The sequence below is a fragment of the Abramis brama genome (genome assembly GCF_963993115.1).
Source record: "Abramis brama genome assembly, chromosome: 6".
Taxonomy (NCBI): Eukaryota; Metazoa; Chordata; class Actinopteri; order Cypriniformes; family Leuciscidae; genus Abramis; species Abramis brama.
In genome coordinates, this window is record NC_139968.1 from 15,189,868 (window position 1) to 15,208,237 (window position 18,370).

Sequence of the window (18,370 nt, forward strand, 5' to 3'; positions counted from 1 at the left end):
AGTTGTAAACATTACAAGTTGTAAACATTTTCATTAAGTAATTGTTGCAATTGCTTTAATTTACTTCCTTAAGGTAAGAAATTCTTTCAATAAAAAATAATAAATAAATAAATTAAAAAAAGTAATGCAATTATAAACTGCCTAAGTAGGCGACAGTGTGTTGAGGGAACACCTCCAGGCACAGAATATTAATGCTAAAATGAATTTATTTACAATTATGTTTTAAGTTCTAAGAAACATGGAATACAAAAACACAAATAAACAAACAAAACAAACCAAAGCTTGTCCAGCTTATCCAATTATAAACTGCCTAAGTAGGCGACAGTGAGTTGATGGAACTCCTCCTGGCACAGAATATATTGTGTGTTGTAGAAACTGCCAAACAGCTGCAGCAGGCTTTGGATACTCAATGTCTAAAACATAAAATCATTTAAAGCATGTATCCACAGCTTGTAAAAGGCTGTCTTGCTCTAGTGCCGCTCCTCCCACAATGACGAAGGCTTGTGAGCAGTTGAATTTATCCCCAAGCTGCAGGACATGAGGGAATTGCCTCTGTTGCGCATCCTCCTCCAAATATTGAATGATGTTTGTTCCAACCTTTAAATAGAATTTTTAAATGGTAAATATGCACACATGGATCAAATAATACCCAAAATGTGTTGTCATAAATGATGTACCTACAGGCTGTAAATCAACAAATGCTTGTTTTGCCTCCTGGTAAGATGGCCGAACCATCTTGCAGCCCATTTTGTATGGCAATGAAGGAAGGATAGCTGGCAGGATTTTTAAAGCAACATCTCCAAGAGTGTCTTTACATAAAACAGAAAGAACAATGGATTAATTTTTAAACAAGTGCATTATATTATAGACAAAATATTATAACTTGACATGAAAGTACAGAGCTGTTGTGCAGGATTTTCTCACCAGAAGAAATGTTAGTCTGAACAGGAAGAAGATCCAAGGCTCTCTTTTCGGTCTTGCAATATGAAAGGATTCGTTGAGATGCATGTCCCCAAATTTCAAAAAGTTTATCTTTGGCATGTGGGTATAAAATACCAAAGTCCTGAGCAATCTAAAAATTAATAAAGAAAAAGAAAAGTTAAAATCACACCAACATCTCATATGGTGCAGTAACAATGAAAGTATGGACATTTGTTTTTCAATATGAAAAAAATTAAGCTTAGTGAATCAAATCAAGTGGGATTATTTTTTTTTTAGGGCAGGACACAGTGATTTTTTTACAATGTCCAAGCAAACAAATTAATTGTTTAGGTTAGTATTAATTGTTTATTAAAATTAATGCGAATCTCATTTTCTTATTATAGATTTAATATTTCTTTACCATTCCAGGGGTGTCCAGAAGTCTTGGATACTCTTGGGTGATCTCTATTAAAGATTTAGACCCGTTCTCTCTTATCCACTGTGCTCTGTAGATAGCTGTTCCTCTCATAAATTCCTCAACTTGACTCACTGGTTGTTTATTCTTTTTCAGCCACTCTGTCATTTTGTTATTGTCTACCTCACTGACTTGTGAATCTGCATGAATCAAACAGCATCAGAGTGATTAATATCTCAACAACTTAAAGCAATGTTTGAAGAATGTTAACAGGCCGATGTAACAGTTACTACTAAAATTTCCAAAATTAGGAGAACAAAATCTGTGGATTATTTAGACAGTTTCACATTGAACTGCTTTGATCACACCACAATTTGGATTTAAGGAATAAAAAAGGAATAAGTAAGATTGTAGAAAGAAGAACGTCAATAAGGTTTCAGCACCTTTGGTTACATTTTTCTTATACCTGGCAATAAAGTAATCCTCTCAGTCACAGTAGCTCGGCGCTCATCTGTGGTTTGTGACCTCTGCCTAGATGTTGAACTGTGCCTGTGGAGGCGTTTCCTGATATTACGGAGTCGTTCCTCCAAAAACCCTGTGGCCGGATGGCGGTATCGCCCTGGTGTATACCATACCTCCTAAAACATCTACACAAATGTTAAATGGATAGTTTTCCCAAAAATATCTTAAAAATGTCTTGAGTTTTTCAAATATTCTACTTCTGTGTGAAGGTGAGTGTAGTTCTGATAAACTTGGGATCAGCATACTCACATATCCACTGCCCTCTGAATCTCTAAGGCATGGAAATTGTGTGACCAGGGTCAGAGCTAATTCTTTCTTTCGTTCTGGTGATGGACTTAGTGGTAGAAGGATTGTACAGATATTAGGTTACTCATGAGTAAACTGAATTGACAGCTTATGATTGAATGACTTTATGTAAAGTAGAACAATGAATAAAACATTACTTACTATTCTCCAAACTTCTCCATTAAATGGGACACTAAAATGCGAACCATTTTCCTTCGGTCTTCAAGACATAAGTTGTGGTTTTGTTCCAAATTGGAGAGAATAGATGACCCATGTGTGGTTCTCTCTAAAATCTGTCGTATATCCTTAATGGAGTTTTTTTTTTTTTGAATTACAGCATAACTTCATAGTGCTAGTGAATTTCAGATGTCAGAAAATTTCAACATCACTGATATAAAGTGTGTATTTGTAAGGTATTAAATATCAGGGAAAAGGAAATACGTACAAATGAGGTTGAATTTTCCACAATAGTCAGTGTCACAGTAGGAACGGTTTCACTAGCAATGTTTTCAGAGTGTTCTTCTATCTCTTCTGTCTGTGTGGGAAGAAAATACATTTTTTAATTGCAGTTACAATATACTTTACATAACCAACTAAATAAAAATATATATATATTAATAATTGGACAATACAGCTCCTGTAGATTACCAACCTAACATATGCCTTGCAATTGATTAGTGAACCACACCAAGAATTGGCCTTTTAAAATTATAATAACAAACCTTAAAATTCTAATATATACATATAACCTATGGTAAAGTGTGTTTGTCTAGATGTGCAAGAAGCTTCTATTTATAACATGTATTTAATAAAGATGTACTGATAAGGGGGGAAAAGTAAAAGCTTGTTCAACTAATTTCATGTAAAATAAAAAATAAATAAAACAAATACTGCCTTAAAAAAGTCTGTAGCGCAAGGGAATGTAGTACAAGTCATCGTCTACATTATATGATTTCACTGCATGTAAGGGCTGGAAATCGTGCAGTGAGTTCACAGAGACAGCCTCGAGAGCTTCATCAGGGGACACCGCGTATGCAAAGTAATGGCGGTCAAAACCCACAGTGTGCCATTTTACAACAAGTTTCACATCAACATCGAGGCCGATAGTTACAATAGCTTTTATCAGCCCAAACTGAGGTACTCCATCCTCTGTGCATCCCCTTGTAATGGTCATGCCTGGTCTGTACTCTGTGCCATTAACTACTATCAGGAACATAAACCTCAGCAAATGGGGGTTCTTCAAGACCCTTCACAAATTCTCCCTGAATTGCAGCAAGAAATGAGCGGTGTCCTGGTCCAAAATCTGTGTTTTTGGAGAAAACACTTTCTGTCAGTAAGCGGTAGCACAACATCATCTGATTCCTGAATGCCATAGTTTTGCAAATATTTTTAAAATTACAAACTACATGGCTCAGCTGTTTAAAGAAATTATGTCTTGCCTCAAATCGCATTGTCCAAAATTCTTTTAATGGACCAATCTTCCGAATGGCTCTTGGGTAATGGAGGAGAAAGTGGTGTTTGGGTTTCAGGTGCAGATGTGGGTAAAGCTGCAAAAAAAACTGTGTGGTGTTCCACAATTAGATGTTTCAGGTATATGGTGGCCTCTGTTGTGATGGAGGGGGAGAAAATGAACTCCATGCAAGAAAGGAGAAGTAGCAACAGTTCCCAATATTTGTTCTCTTTTGGTATTTTGTCTCCAATGATGATGGGCAAAAACCTCAAGAAGCACCACATTTGAGCAGCAGTCTGTCTCATTGCCCCGTTAGGGTTCTTAAGTTCATGTTGTCCCAGTACAGTAGGTTTATTGCAATCCATAATCAAAACTTGTCAATCTGTAGTTCAGTGTTTCTAAACTCACAAGCCCTTCAGCCAACAAGGATGCCAAGACCAATTTGACTTCAAAAGGTCCAATTCCCTCAAGAATGTCATGCATGATGTCCGGAGCTACATTGTCCACAACACTGAAGTACTTCAAATCATCCAAGACACATTTTCGTTTGAGTCCTGTTTCTGAAGGGTTGTTGGATGACAAGTCTTCTGCATAATTCTGAGCATCGCGAACCATCTCTAGGTCTTCCACAGTCTGACTCCACAAATCTTCTTTGTGCACCTTACACCAGCGACAGCAGTGGTTAGCACTGAAACTTTCTGAGTAGCCAAGGAGTGAATTCAGTCCTAAGTTGTCACCACAAACTTGTGCCACACTGATCTTAACAGTACCAGAAAATTCCGGAGTGTCAATAAGGAGTCCCCTTTCTTCTAAGTCCATAATATCGTCAGTTATACGTTGCAGAACAGAGTCAATGCCATATGTTTTAGCATCATCTGATTTATACACAGCTAACAGAAAGCATGAAGACAGAGAAGACAACAGCATGGGGGGCAAACATTTGATCTGGAAGTATATCAATCCTAATTTGTGCACACCAGTTTTGGAGCCCAAGGGATTAACCGTCTCACAATCATCGTTGTACAAAAGAAGTGGGATGGAAAGCTCTTTGGAAAACAAGGAGTGGCTTTTGTAAAGCTCTCCATCATGAAAGTCTTGTAATACTCCTGCATCACGCTCTGTGTTTTGATAGTCAATGATGATTGGCATTGTTCCAGGTGTTTCAAGAACTTTTTTCAGAAGTGGACGCAATGGAATGTACTGAAATGTATCAGGTACTGACGTCTGTTTAACCATTCCAGATGTAGAGTCATGCCGCTGACAATAGGATACCCCTGGAAAATACTCTACAACAGGCTCAATGAAACACCCTGTTTTTGTAAAGTATTTCATTTGCTTGTACTCAGATTCAAGCTCTTTTAATGGCTCAGAAGCCATTTCAAATTGAGCTTTCAAATTTTTTACTGCTTGGTCATCTTGGTGTCCAAAGCGCTGAAACAAGGACATGGTCTTCTCCTGTAGGCCACCTACTATATCTGTAATTAAACTTGCAGTTTGTTTGACGACAAAGTTGATGGCAGAATATGTTTGAGAAGATTTAGCTCTCAACTTTGCAAGAAACAAAGCTAAACGGTTAGTTATTTCTTCTTTGTCAAAGTCATCCCACTCTTCCTCTGTCCCCACATCTTCAGTGTCTGATGTTTGCACATTAGTGGATGGAGTTGTATGTTGATGTGAAACTTCAGAAGAGGCAGATGAAAATATTTATTTTGTTGGCCTGTCATCTGCTTGCATGTGATCTCTCAACAGATGTCTTTTGAATGACCACATGTATGCAAATGTTCTACTACAGTTGTTCTCACAGCAACAGAAAAAATTTGACGAACTGTTAATGCCATGAATGGCGTTAAAGCAGGGCTCAGTAGCTTCGGGATTTCTTCGCTGTATTCTCGCTTTTTGCTCGCAGGTTTCTCTCTAGAGCTCCCCCCACAGCTTCGGAATAGATATTTGACAACACTGTTGTAAAAACTCGTTGGTGATTCTCAGACACCAGAGGCTATAGATCAACGACATTAAAGCAGATGGGACATTCTTTAAAACGTCTTCTTCATTCGGGTTCGGACAGCGTGAGGGAGCGCAATAATGACAGCATTTTAGCAGATTTCTTTTGGCCGTAAAGCAATTGTTTACATCGCGAGACCTGATATCACGCGAGACTTCCTGACGCGGCGGCCGGCGGCCCGCCGGCTCAAAGTTGCAAGTGCGTATTTTCCGCTCACGGGCACCAGGGGGGTGCGAAACGACCACCATTCAACCCGAAATAAGTAATATAACCATTCCAATGACTCCGAAGCTGTTCAGTTAAGGTAAAAAAAGTTACTTAGTTCACCTTTAAGATGTAAGAAATATTCTTTGTGGTTCAGAGTGGATTTTTTACATTTGAAGCATGTAAAAGGCATTGTATGTTTAGTTACTCACAGTGTGCAACTGTTTGAAATAACTGTTAAATTTTATTCTTTGGCCAATTCTTGGTATAAGTGCTGTTATGGTGGTGTCATCAAGAAGTAGAAAGCTTTGCTGGTCAATTTCTTCTTCTGGAAAAGGGAAAATAAGACGACAAATAAATGACCGACACTGCTTTATTTGACAATATTGGTTAGGACATCTCATAGATCATTGTTTTCTTATAATATTTTCCATCTCCCTTAACCATCATACTCCATTAACCATCATAATGTCCTCATCATATACTTAAAGGGATAGTCCACCAAATAATTAAATAGTTTCAGGTCCCATTGATTAACCTCATATTCTCCTCATATACACTTTACCCTCTTGGTGTTTGGGTTCCATTAAAGTCCACATATGTACAAAGCAATTGTATAAAAAAAATATATATACTTTTAATATTACAAATGATATATCATTTTTATTATTCACTCCTCAATGCATTTATGCTGTGTTTTAGGTGACATGTGATCATTTTTGTTAACCCATTTACAGCAAAGATACTCACCTATACCATTAGATTGCATATTATGAAATGTTACATTTTTATGAAAAAAATCACTGTAATGGTGATCTTAATTAAATGTAGGTTGTGTCTGAATATTGGTCTAGGTGTTAGAGGCCGAATTTTGTTGTCTGCTGGATAGAAAAAACCTGGGGAAATTACAGTGTGTGTGTGTGTGTGTGTGTGTGTGTCTGTGTCTGTGTCAAATAACAGAATTATTATTTGAGGCGTTTTAAAATTGTCTGTTTTTGCAATAACACCACAAATTTGCAAAAATATAACTTAAATGCCACTAAAAGAAAAGATGTAGAGTTCGATTGTTAAATTATATTTATTTTAATGAACCAAATGTAGAAAAAAATCATTTTAAATAAAAAAAAAATATAAAAAAATGTGTATATAAAACCAACACCAATAAGCAGAAATGAAGTTGTGTATGCATGTGTGTGCACCTGCATTTGTGTGGGTGTTAGGTCTCACCCCTTTATATGCATTTGTGGCTGTTCTATACAAATGCACTCTTGCAGTCACACCTGTGTGTGTGTTTGTGTGTATGAGCAAGCATGTTTGTTCCTAAATGCATTTGTGACTCAAGGCTTTCCTTTCTGTGTGAAAATGTTCTGATTTATTCTGGATTTATTGATTTAAAAAAAAAAAAACTGAAAAACAAACAAACAAAAAAACTCTTGGGAATTGTGTTCCAAATAAGAAAGAAATTCATACAGGGACATGGTGAGAAAATTATGACAAATTTTTTAAAAATTGGTGGACTATTCATTTAAAGAGAGGTGTCATTTGAATAATTTATTATCATTTATTACTAGTAAGTTCTGCTTTTCATGAAGTCAAATTAAAAAGGTTTCACTATATTAGTGATGACATTTTTTAATGGTGAGGAGGGTATGCAACTGAGACAGGGTTTCCTTTTTCAGACTTGCTACATTTTCTCTCCCCTGCAAATCTGTCGATTAATGTTTCAAGGTTCCACTTCTGAAGCGTTTCTCTTACATATGAATCCATAGCATCCTGTGTAAAAATGTTTAGTTAATATAAAGTGAATTAACAAAAATAAAGCATATTGTCACTAACCTACTATAAATTCACTGTAAAATCACAGGAGCTGTAATTCTACAGTGTTAGCTCTGCAATGGCCATGTATTGTGGTAAATTACCTCCATTTAAAATGTCCTTTTATTTCTATGTGTCATTTAAAAACTAATAAATGTTATTATAAAGGAATAAAGTCTCAACCAACCGTCATTTTATTTAATGGGCATGTGGCGATCTGAAAAGTGTTATGCAACTTAACTGGCTATTGTAATAACTTACCATCTTATTGAGTCATAGTTATCTTGTATAACTTTTAATCTTTATAGAGTTTTCTAGATAAAATGTTTAATTAGGGTGACCATATTTCGGGGGCAGGGGGAATGCATTAAAACACTACTTGACAAATGCATTCGCAACCATGCAACTATGTTACTGAACTTTAATACATGAAGTACATTCTTTCCATTCAACTTTTGGCCCGCAACAATAGAACAATAACAAACAAATAATAAAATGGTTTATCTTTTACACGGGAACACGGGATTTTTTTCTGTAAATCGTTTGTGAATTTACATTTGGGCTCTTTTTTAACGCTGTTCAGGAGCCATGTGCCACTGTTGACAAGCCGTGGTGCAGTTTGACCAATGTTTGCATTACGTACATGACCGGCGGGATCTAAAGCACTGCAAAAACGCATACAATGAATGACGTCCCGGCCGGACGCATTTTTTTTAGGTCCAAAAGAGGACATGTCCGGGAAAAAGAGGACGTATGGTCACCCTAGTTTAACACTTTGTAGTATTTTAAATTCACACTGTAGTTGGGATAGCCCAAGTAAATATTTAAGCTACGATGTAGGCCTTAATAACACAGCATACCTTCTTCCTGTAAAAGTGACTGCGACACGGATGGACCTGGCTTCCGCTGGGTCTTGAAGCCGAGCGCGTCGGTTAATAACCTATCTGAAAATATGAATAACTTCCCAAAAAGTATTGGAAAGAACATAGAAAGTTATGAAGAGTATCACAACCGAGTATTAAGAAATTCGCGGCTATATTGCCATATTGGTGTCGTTAGTCGCAGATAGCGGAAAAAAACCGTTAACAGGGGAGATGTAAACAATAATAGGCTGAACATTTAGAAAAAAGCGGCAATAATACTATGTAAGAGCTTAAAGTCACTTTATAACGAAAAAAAATAGCATGTATACAATATGCATATACTGTAGCGTAATATTAACTCACCCGTGTATCTTGTGTCAGTTGCCGCGGTCAACTGTTGAAATTTGAATTTTAACCCAACGCGCTGCGTTGTTATAGAAACAACCCAATAAATGTTCCGAATAACCCAACAGAACGACCCAATATTTTTAACCCAGCTATTGGGTACACAAAATAACCCAACGTTTTTTAGAGTGATGTATACATTTATGTGTCTCAGTTCTCACAGTCGTCTTAAACTCTAATGGAAACAGCAGAATTGCAGTATCTCTGCTTTGTCAACTGTATATCTACAAATTTACTGACAGAGAATATTGAAACACAACGATAAGGATTTTATACGTTTTGAAGCTATTTAAATAGCTGGGTATACATAACAGGGTATATTGTTGACCCTTCTTCTTCATAACATCTGTAAATCACTCTGGATATCAGCTTCTAGGACAAATCCTGACTGATGAAGATCCATTCTTACCTTATTAGTGCTTGTGTTGATCACAGTCTGTGGGCTTCTGCTTGTCCACTCGCAGATTTTTACATATATATATATACATAATCTACATGAAGAAACAACAACAATTATTCTATCAAACTGTTAAACCCCCACTCACTGACTGCACTGCCATTCTTTTTCTGTTTGAGGATAAAAAATGCCAAGATGTCTAAAGCAAATGTGAACTCTGCTCAAGGGTAAACCACCTGTCAAGAACAACATGACACCATATGAGTCATTTACTGTCAAGTGACCAACTCAGAGGAACTGATGGTTTAAGTACGAGCTTAGCTTTACACTTTATTTGAGCTAAACCACACTGCTTACACTTCTGCTTAGAAGAGCAAAAGATTTAATGCACAGATTTAATGTCTATTATCTTTTAGGAGATGCAATACAACTGCAATACAACTGATGCAACTGTACCAACTTCAGCTACAAGCAAAACAACTCTGAAATGTTCAACGCAATTATGCACAACATACACTGTGAATAAAAAGTTTACAAAAAATGTGAAATGCTTAGTAAAAAAAAAAATGGAAAAGAAGCTGCAAAACCCTCGTGTTGCTGTCCTTCACACAACAAACCCACACTACTTACAGGAAGTCAGACTGAACTCAAGTAAAAAATGCTACCACTGTACAGGTTACATATTTAAACATTATATTTCAAAGTTTAAAGGGTTAGTTCACCCAAAATACAAATTCTATCATCATTTATTCACACTAATGGTTATTCCAAAACAGTAAGTTCATCTTCGAAACAAAAATAAAGATCAAGACCAGCCGACAGCTGTGAGTGTGTGTTATAAATGGGTGTTTACACTATGAAAGCAATCCGGTTAGATGTGTTTTCGACTACCTTTGGAAGTGGTTGAAAGTGGACAAGCTCAAAACTTTTTAGACCCTGTTTACACCTGTATTTAGCATCGTCCACTTGTGATCCGATCGACCAAAACACATCTTAATACCAGGTGTAAACAGGGCCTAAAAACATTCACAGAAATGCCATTGTGTGTTTTTCTAATTTAATAACTAATTAATCCTCACAGAGTCAATCAAACCTGGCTTCGCCTCCACTTTCACCTTCATCAGTATCTATAAATCCTGTACTTTACACTTTTGCTGGAAAGTCCTACATTAAACGTGAGGACCTGGCCTTCATGGCACGGCTGTTTGAGAGCTCAGGGATCGAGTCCACACGAAAGATCCGGCAGAGTCAGAGCAATCGAGAACGAGAGAAGAAAGAAGAGGTCGACTATCCCAACAATAAAATCTGATTCCACCACTAGCGCTAATGCTAGCTTGTACATTAAGGTAGAGAAATGGAAAGTGACCACAGCATAAACTTAGCAGGAAAGTTCTGTCTTGTTTGGGTTATTTTTGAATCTTTGTATTTGCTGTGCTTTATGCATTTGTATAAGTTAGACTGAATGATGCACTTGACAAGTGAACTTCAGTAAATCAACAGTAACACAGTGTACTTGTGCTATATGTTGTTAAATTAAATGTCATCTGGTTTAATACTTTGTTATATGATGACATTTTAAAGTGTGGATTAAGTATCCAAATACAGCATCACTGTATACAGTATTTCAAAGATTTAGTTCAGGTGTTTGTCCAGTAGAGGGCGCCACACAACAGTGAGAAAAACACTAAACAACTCCTTCCTCTTCACTCTATTTCTATATTATTTTCTAGTTCTGAGCATAACATGCATTGTATTCTGTTATATTTATGCTTAAAACAAAGAAGAATGACTTCATTGAAGTAATGTATTCTCAGAAAAGTCATAACAGCTTAAACAGTTTGTATTCTTTGAAGTCACCATGAATTTATCTTTATCTTTTATTTTCTTGAAAACATGACTAAAATATGGTACATTTGATATTCAAGGTGGTAAGGAGCACATTTGCATCTTTCCCAGAAGAATATGTACATAGAGGTGAACGTGATTTCGCTAAGGAGGAAGTTTCCTGAATCAACATCCTTGTTGGTCCTTATCAACCAATCACATTTTAGGGTTAGGTTTAGGGCTACTGTTAGGTTTAGGCTTGAGTTAACGTTAGGGGCTTGAACACCATCTTTATCAACCAATAATTGTCCACTGATTTGAGGGCTAGTTTATGGTTTGTGTGAGGTGTGGGCTTCTGGTTTGACTGGAATGTTGTTTCACGACCAACAAAGATCTGAGCCGTGTGGAATCCACGTGTACCAGATGTGGGCCGGATCTGGGCCAACATTATGTTGCTGTCAAGGAGGAACTAAACAAACAAAAAATAAAACAATGTACAGGCCAGGTGTGCAGAATGCATTGTACATTTGTTCCTACTGGAACTTTCTGTGGGATTTTACAATTTGTGAATAATAAAAAAAGGTCTGACTGTCGTGCAGCTGAAGACACCATTTACTCATTCTGTGGAGTGTGTATCTATAACAACTTGTATAGCAAATCTCAACTTTGAGAACCATGTTTCATCTCTATATACAAATATATATATAGTAAGACTTGATAAATGAAACACAGTTCTAATTTGAACATAATTATGAAATAACACATAAAGAAAACAAAATAGATTTAATACTAGTAAACACAACATGAAGAAAGAACACTTGTGGCACAGATTTGTCAAGACAGCAACACACTGACCGACTCATCTGTCCTTTAGCAAACAATGTTCCTTTTTTAGTGTCTCATTCTGTTATACATTTTGTGGTTGTGTTTATGGTTTCCTCCTGCGATCTCATGAGTTTTCTGTGTGGATTTAATAAAGGCTGTTTTTGTTCTCTACCCCTTTTGTTGTGCGCTTAATGCAACAACAAACCATGACAATGATAAAATGCAGTGCAAATGGCAAGAATATAATAGAACTAAATCAGATCGATATTTCAATGAGCTTCTGCAAACTTGCGGTATGTTTGATGCATGGAAATATATGAAACCAAACTTCAAGGCATTTTTCTGCAACTCATCAGATCTATTCAAGGATTGACTTCATCTTTACAGACAAGAGAATGTTACCATTACTCAGATTATGTGAATACACAGGTATAGTCATTTCTGACCATGTAGTGATCACTCTCTGCTTTCAAAACAACATACCATCACGGGGAGTGTGGAGATTCAACTCTAGATTACTGGCAAATTAGAAGTTTGTTGAATTCTATCTAATCAGATAATATTACTTTCTTGTAACAAACCATACCGGTATGACTCACTGTAACTTCTGGGAGACGTTGAAGGCAAAATTCATATAGTGCGGGCATGACGGAAAAAAGAATGGAGTGAAGAATGAAGGAAAATCAGATTATCTCAAGGATAAACGATATAGATCAAGAGCATTCTAGATCTCCACTGCTGCCCTATATAAGGAGAGAGGAGTATTACAGTCAGAGATACCTTAACCATGGAGGCAGAGGAGAGGTTAGATCTGAGATCTAAACAGCAAGAATGCAAGTATGGCGAAAAAGGCTAGCAAGTTGCTTTCACACCAATTGAGACAGAAAAATGAAACTAGTTATATAACAGAAATGTAGACGTCACATGGAATAACCACAGACCAGTTAAAGGGATAGTTCACCCAAAAATTAAAATTCTGTCATCATTTACTCACCCTCAAGTTGTTCCAAACCTGTATGAGTTTCTTTGTTCTGCTGAACACAAAGGAAGATATTTGGAAGAATGTTTTAATCAAACAGATCTCGGTCCCCATTGACTTCCATATAGTAGGAAAAAATATATACTATGGTAGTCAATGGGGACCGAGATCTGTTTGATTTCAAACATTCTTCCAAAATTTTCATTTTTGGGTGAACTATCCCTTTAAGCATTGACAAGCAGTTTAGTTTTTGTTTTATGAGGAGCTGTACACACCAGAGCCATGTGACAGTGAGAACACAGCACACTTTTTTTTTCACACCTGATGCCATTATTTGATGCAGTATATGATGTGTTTCATTGACTAGTAAGGAGTGGTGTTGATGTGGAAACTTTGAGCACAATGTTTGTCATACACACACAGAAAGAGTTCAATGTGTTTATGATGTTCTGATGCTGAGATCCGGCTCGGGCTCTTAGAGGCCATTAAAGCCTCATGGACCCTCAAAGAGCCCCAGTGCACTGCCTCAAAACACACCAACAGGTTTGGCTTTAATGTCTTTACAAAGTTTTACTGACATTTTTAATTCTTGCATGTTTGGTTGGTCTTGAGCATTAAAACTTGTTAATTTTCCATATATAATAAAGAAATACTACAAAATAAAGGTTAAGGTCGATGTCTTCATGGCCAAACCAAAGCAAGACATCATATTCTGAAGAGAATACACTGCAGTTTCCTCTTCTGCCTCCAATAGGCTGATAGTGATAGTTCTCCACAATCTAAACCAGTTGAACAACTCTGATACTTTTCATAGTAAAGCTTTAAATAGACTGTATTCAGTGTCTACAAAGTGTAGGTTATGACGAGAAGACATTTATTTTCAGAGAATCCTTGTGGTGTTTTTTTTTTTTTTTTTTTTTTGAAGTAGAAAAAATGTAAGAGAAGTGTATACCTAATGGGCTTTTTTATTATTATTTTGGTTATGAGAAAACATTCAGTTTTATTAAAATATCCAATATAAACACCCAAATGAATATCCAAAAACTTCAACAGATGAAAAAGAGATTGTCTGCATACAATGAAACACAAAGCTGTGAATATACCTGAGAATACTGAAGATTTAAACAATGTCTGTAACTTTACAACACAACTATTAAAATTACACAAATTACACAATTTCACACATCATTGATGATCAGCTGTACAGTCTGAAGTTCAGTTTGTGATTTTAGGTGTATTTTCCAACATCAGCGTATTGAAGATTGCTGAGTTTGATGATCAAAAATCACCAGAGAAACTTTCAGTTCTGTTCTCATAGTCTGAATCATGTTTCTGACTTTCTGCTGGGAATTATATCACACACAATATTCACTGACTCTGTGTCTCTAGTTAAAATCTCCTTATAAAGTAATCTGAATTTGTGTATTTTTTGTAATTACTAAAAAAGCCTTGCTATAAAAGCTTTTTATTTAAAAGAGTAAACACACAGATGTGATAATAAAACATAATCATAAATTTATGTCTTACAATAAACAAATAGAAACATTTTTAAGATACACTTAAATAAACATAAATCTGTCTTGCTTCCGTCATGCTCACTTCATGTAAATATACAGTACTGTGAAAAAGTTTTAGGCATGTTAGTACCAAATAATATAGTTTTAAGACAGTTGTTTACATATTTTACTTCAGTTCGCCACAGAAGGAAATATAGTTTACATTTCCAAACATTAATTTTGACATTGATTGTAATAATCCAGTAACATGCTGGTAGTAACGTTTGTCTTTGTGTGTGTGTGTGTGTGTGTGTGTGTGTGTGTGTGTGCGCGCGCAAAAGCAGAGTATTTGTAGGTATTACCGCATTGTTGTATTGTGCTTTTGTGTTATATGAACACAATGCTAATTGAAGTCTGTTCTGGTCAGTCTGGTTCTACATAGATACGTTCAGTTTGTCTTTGTCTCTTTTAGTTTGCAGAAGCGCATCACCTGATGCCATTGTTTGATGATTTATCAGAATAGTGTTGCTGTGGCTCCAGGATACTGGAGTTATAAACATTGCCACAAGTAAGAAGAGTCCAGTCCTATTTCTCCACAGATTTCTATACTGAAATACACCAAGAGTCTCATTGGGTCCTCAAAGAGCCCCAGTTACTGTAAAGAGCCCAACACCATGTCTCTGGACATTATGATCATTTGCTCGGTTCACTCTGTTCCTCTTCTGATTAAGCAGTTATCATTGTGCATGAAAAGTTACGTGTCAAAAGTTTGCAATATTCAGCACACTAGAAGGAAGTAGGAGTGAGTGATGTACAGTAAGACATGAACAAAGTTATTATGGGATTTGGGACAATTTTTTTTGTATTAATTTGATGTGCTGTCAGGAATTAATCATTTTTTGTCTAAACGATGTGCAGTTTTAATCTTAAGAAATATAAAATGATAAATAAAATGATCTTCCAGTATTAGTGTTAGAGCTGTGTTTCAGTTTTTATCTGTTTTATCTTTTGCACACTGTCATACAAATACATTGTTTTAATTGACGTGATATCAGGAATTAACGAACATGTTTGGTAAATGATGTGCAGTACTAACATGAAATTATACAAAATACATTTAATACTTTCAAACGCAGCGTGACAAAAAAATCTTGTGGTAAAGATGGAAACTCATTTCCTTCAGACACAGCAAAACGTACTCGGTTACCTAACGTAACCTCAGTTCTCTCTAGAAGAGGTTCTCTCATATTGCGTATTGACTTTCATCTGTGTGTTTCCAGTGCTGATAAACAAAGGTGAACATCTTTATAACTCATTTAATAGTCAAATTCAGGCCACATGAAGTAATGTCAGTCTTGTGTTTGGACAGTTTCTGTTGTTTCAGTGTCTCTGCAGGAAACAGTAGAGGCTGTTATTGGTGGTTCTGTTCTCCTGCCGTGTTCTTCCACTGAACATGATCTGAAACTTCAAGACACTGATGTACACTGGAGAGACAATAATGACATGATTGTGTATAGTATAATTAAGGATAAATATTCAGTGTCTGGACCCGGAGAACAAGAACAGAACTGAAACTTTCCCTGATGAGTTTCTGAGAGAAATATCTTATCACACAAACAACCTGATGCTAGAAAACACACTTGTTTCATCACAAACCCTTATTCTGAACAGGAGACTTTAAGTTGATCAATAGTGTGCAAAACCGGTTGATTAATATATATGTGGCGAGCAGGACGAGGCCGAGGGCCGTGAGAGAGCGGCATGAGGCCGGTGGCGTGATTACTCTGATGAGCGACACCTGCGAGACGCACCGGTCTCGAATCTCTCACGGAGGAGCGGAAGCATAAAGGAGGAGCGACGACAGTGAAGAGCGAGAGAGGACAGGCCTGATTTTATGTTGTGTTTTGTTTCTGTTTTGTGTGGCCAGCAGTCGTCCGTGAGGGGCTGCTGGCTTTTACTTTCATTTTGTATTTGGTTTATTTTTATCATTAAAATGTTGAATGTTCGCCGGTTCCCGCCTCCTTCTTCCCATAACATCTGAACTTCGTTACATTATGATTTTAATTTTAAAAAGTTTTATTAAATCTAAAAACAATAAGTGTTTGACCATAGTGATTCTCCAGCCTGAATGTTGCTGTATGTAAATGATAGGAAAATGATAGGAAACAGGAAACAAATCCACTAAAAACTAAGCAGAAGATACAGGAGAAGCAGACAGTGTAAATATAATGACCTTAAATATTTGTGTTGCATCAGCTGTATTATCCGCTGTGCTTTTTTTCTGCAAACACACAGATGAAAGTCAAAGTTTGATTCCCACATAGACGGGATAAGATGTCCTTTAGGTTTAATTTCATGTTTTGTAAGTGATAATAGTGATCATTAGATTTAAATAGAAACATGATCTGTCCTGTTTATAAGCTATTTTAACTAAAGTGAGATCTGGAGCACTAGCTGGTGTTTAACAGGTTTTACTAGTGAGGACATTTTTTGAATAGTGAAGGACATTCTGGACGTCTTAAACAGTAGCAGTCTTTACTTCACCAGTTTCACTTCAACATTTCTCTGAATGATGTCTTATATTCCTGCTGCCATTGAGTCTTAATAAAGAACAGCGCTGCTGGATCCTGATGAGAGAGCGCAAATACGACCATATCACCCTAATCTTCAAATCACTCCACTGGCTCCCTGTCTCACTCACACACAGTGTATTTATGGTAAGGCCGTATGGGAGATTGGGCTTTCTGTTCTCCCAGACTGTGGACGCTCTCCTGACCATCTCTGAGGACTGTGGATGCTTTTAAATGCGGTCTAAACGCCAGTGACATCCTATTATTAATATTAATACATTATTATGTCTTGACTTCAGTTTATTTTCACTGTAACAGCAGGACAAGATTGCAGAACTTCCAGTGACATCCTGATCGTAACCCACAGAGAACGATAAACAAGAGAGAATTGAAAAGAACAGGGAAATACAGCCTGACCTTTACATGAATTTGCCTTTCAAATGAGCTCAGAAGTAAGACTGTACAATAAGAGACTGTGTTCTCTGACGGGAGGAGATATTCAGAGATTCAGGATTGTTGTCAGACTAGATGTGTGAGTGAGTGCGCAGGTACAGTGTGTCCCATATACACCGTCATGTCTTGGTTTTGTTTATTATTATCGGTTTCCTCATTCTTACAGAGAAACTGACAGACATATTTATGCAAATATAGGAAAAAATAAAAAAGTTTGATAAAAGAGACAAAAAAGTGCACAATGATTTGCTTTATTGTATAAATGTTATTCAGGGTTGATATTACTGTCATATTTCACTGGTTACTTTTATGACAGGAACTCACAAACCTGACAGACAGGTTTGTATTTCTCTTCTTTTTGACTTTTGTATTGCATGTATCATTGTGTTATGTGGTGTGTTTTGCAGTATATTAAAATGCTTTGATGCCTAATCTTCATACTGTTTCTGAATCACACAGAGGCATTCAGTTTGATTATCAATAGTTTGCAGAGGTTTGACCTGATGCCAGTACATGATGTGTTACATTGACTAGTAAGGAGTGATGTTGATGTGGAAACTCTGAGCATCGGGATGTTTGTCATACACACACATGAGAAAAGCCCAATCCCATGTGTTTATTGTGATGTTCTGGTGCTGAGATACAGCTGGGCCCTTAGAGAACATTCAAACCCTCACAGGTCCCTCAAAGAGTCCCAGTGCACTGCCCAAAACACACCAAGCGTCAGGAAGGGGTTAGTGTTGATGAGGAGACACTGGCGTTCAGATACTGAGTTTTATCTAAATGTGTGAACCAAACTAAACTGATATACCAGAGTCTGATGTGATTATTATTATTTCTTTACACACATTGGATAAAAGGATCACCCATATGAATAAATGTAAAACATTTGGTGTTAGTAAAAAGTATAAGATTATAAATATCCAAACAATTCTGACAGACGC

General features: G+C 36.6%; 1 protein-coding gene across 1 annotated transcript in view; it reads right to left on the bottom strand.

Moving 5' to 3' along the window:
* LOC311084169 (uncharacterized protein) overlaps positions 1-8,969 on the bottom strand; it is a 9,121-nt gene extending 152 nt beyond the window's left edge. Inside the window, exons 1-10 of the mRNA XM_084116075.1 lie at positions 8,475-8,969; positions 6,012-6,127; positions 2,589-2,678; positions 2,306-2,448; positions 2,108-2,192; positions 1,803-1,974; positions 1,343-1,536; positions 925-1,072; positions 682-809; positions 1-597 (exon numbers count right to left, since the gene is read on the bottom strand). The exon at positions 1-597 is cut by the window's left edge and continues 152 nt beyond it. Of these exons, the coding sequence (XP_083972201.1) occupies positions 427-597; positions 682-809; positions 925-1,072; positions 1,343-1,536; positions 1,803-1,974; positions 2,108-2,192; positions 2,306-2,448; positions 2,589-2,678; positions 6,012-6,127; positions 8,475-8,601 (1,374 nt within the window). The 5' untranslated portion in view covers positions 8,602-8,969 and the 3' untranslated portion in view covers positions 1-426. The remainder of the gene's footprint in view (positions 598-681; positions 810-924; positions 1,073-1,342; positions 1,537-1,802; positions 1,975-2,107; positions 2,193-2,305; positions 2,449-2,588; positions 2,679-6,011; positions 6,128-8,474) is intronic.
* Between the last annotated feature and the right edge of the window lie 9,401 nt (positions 8,970-18,370).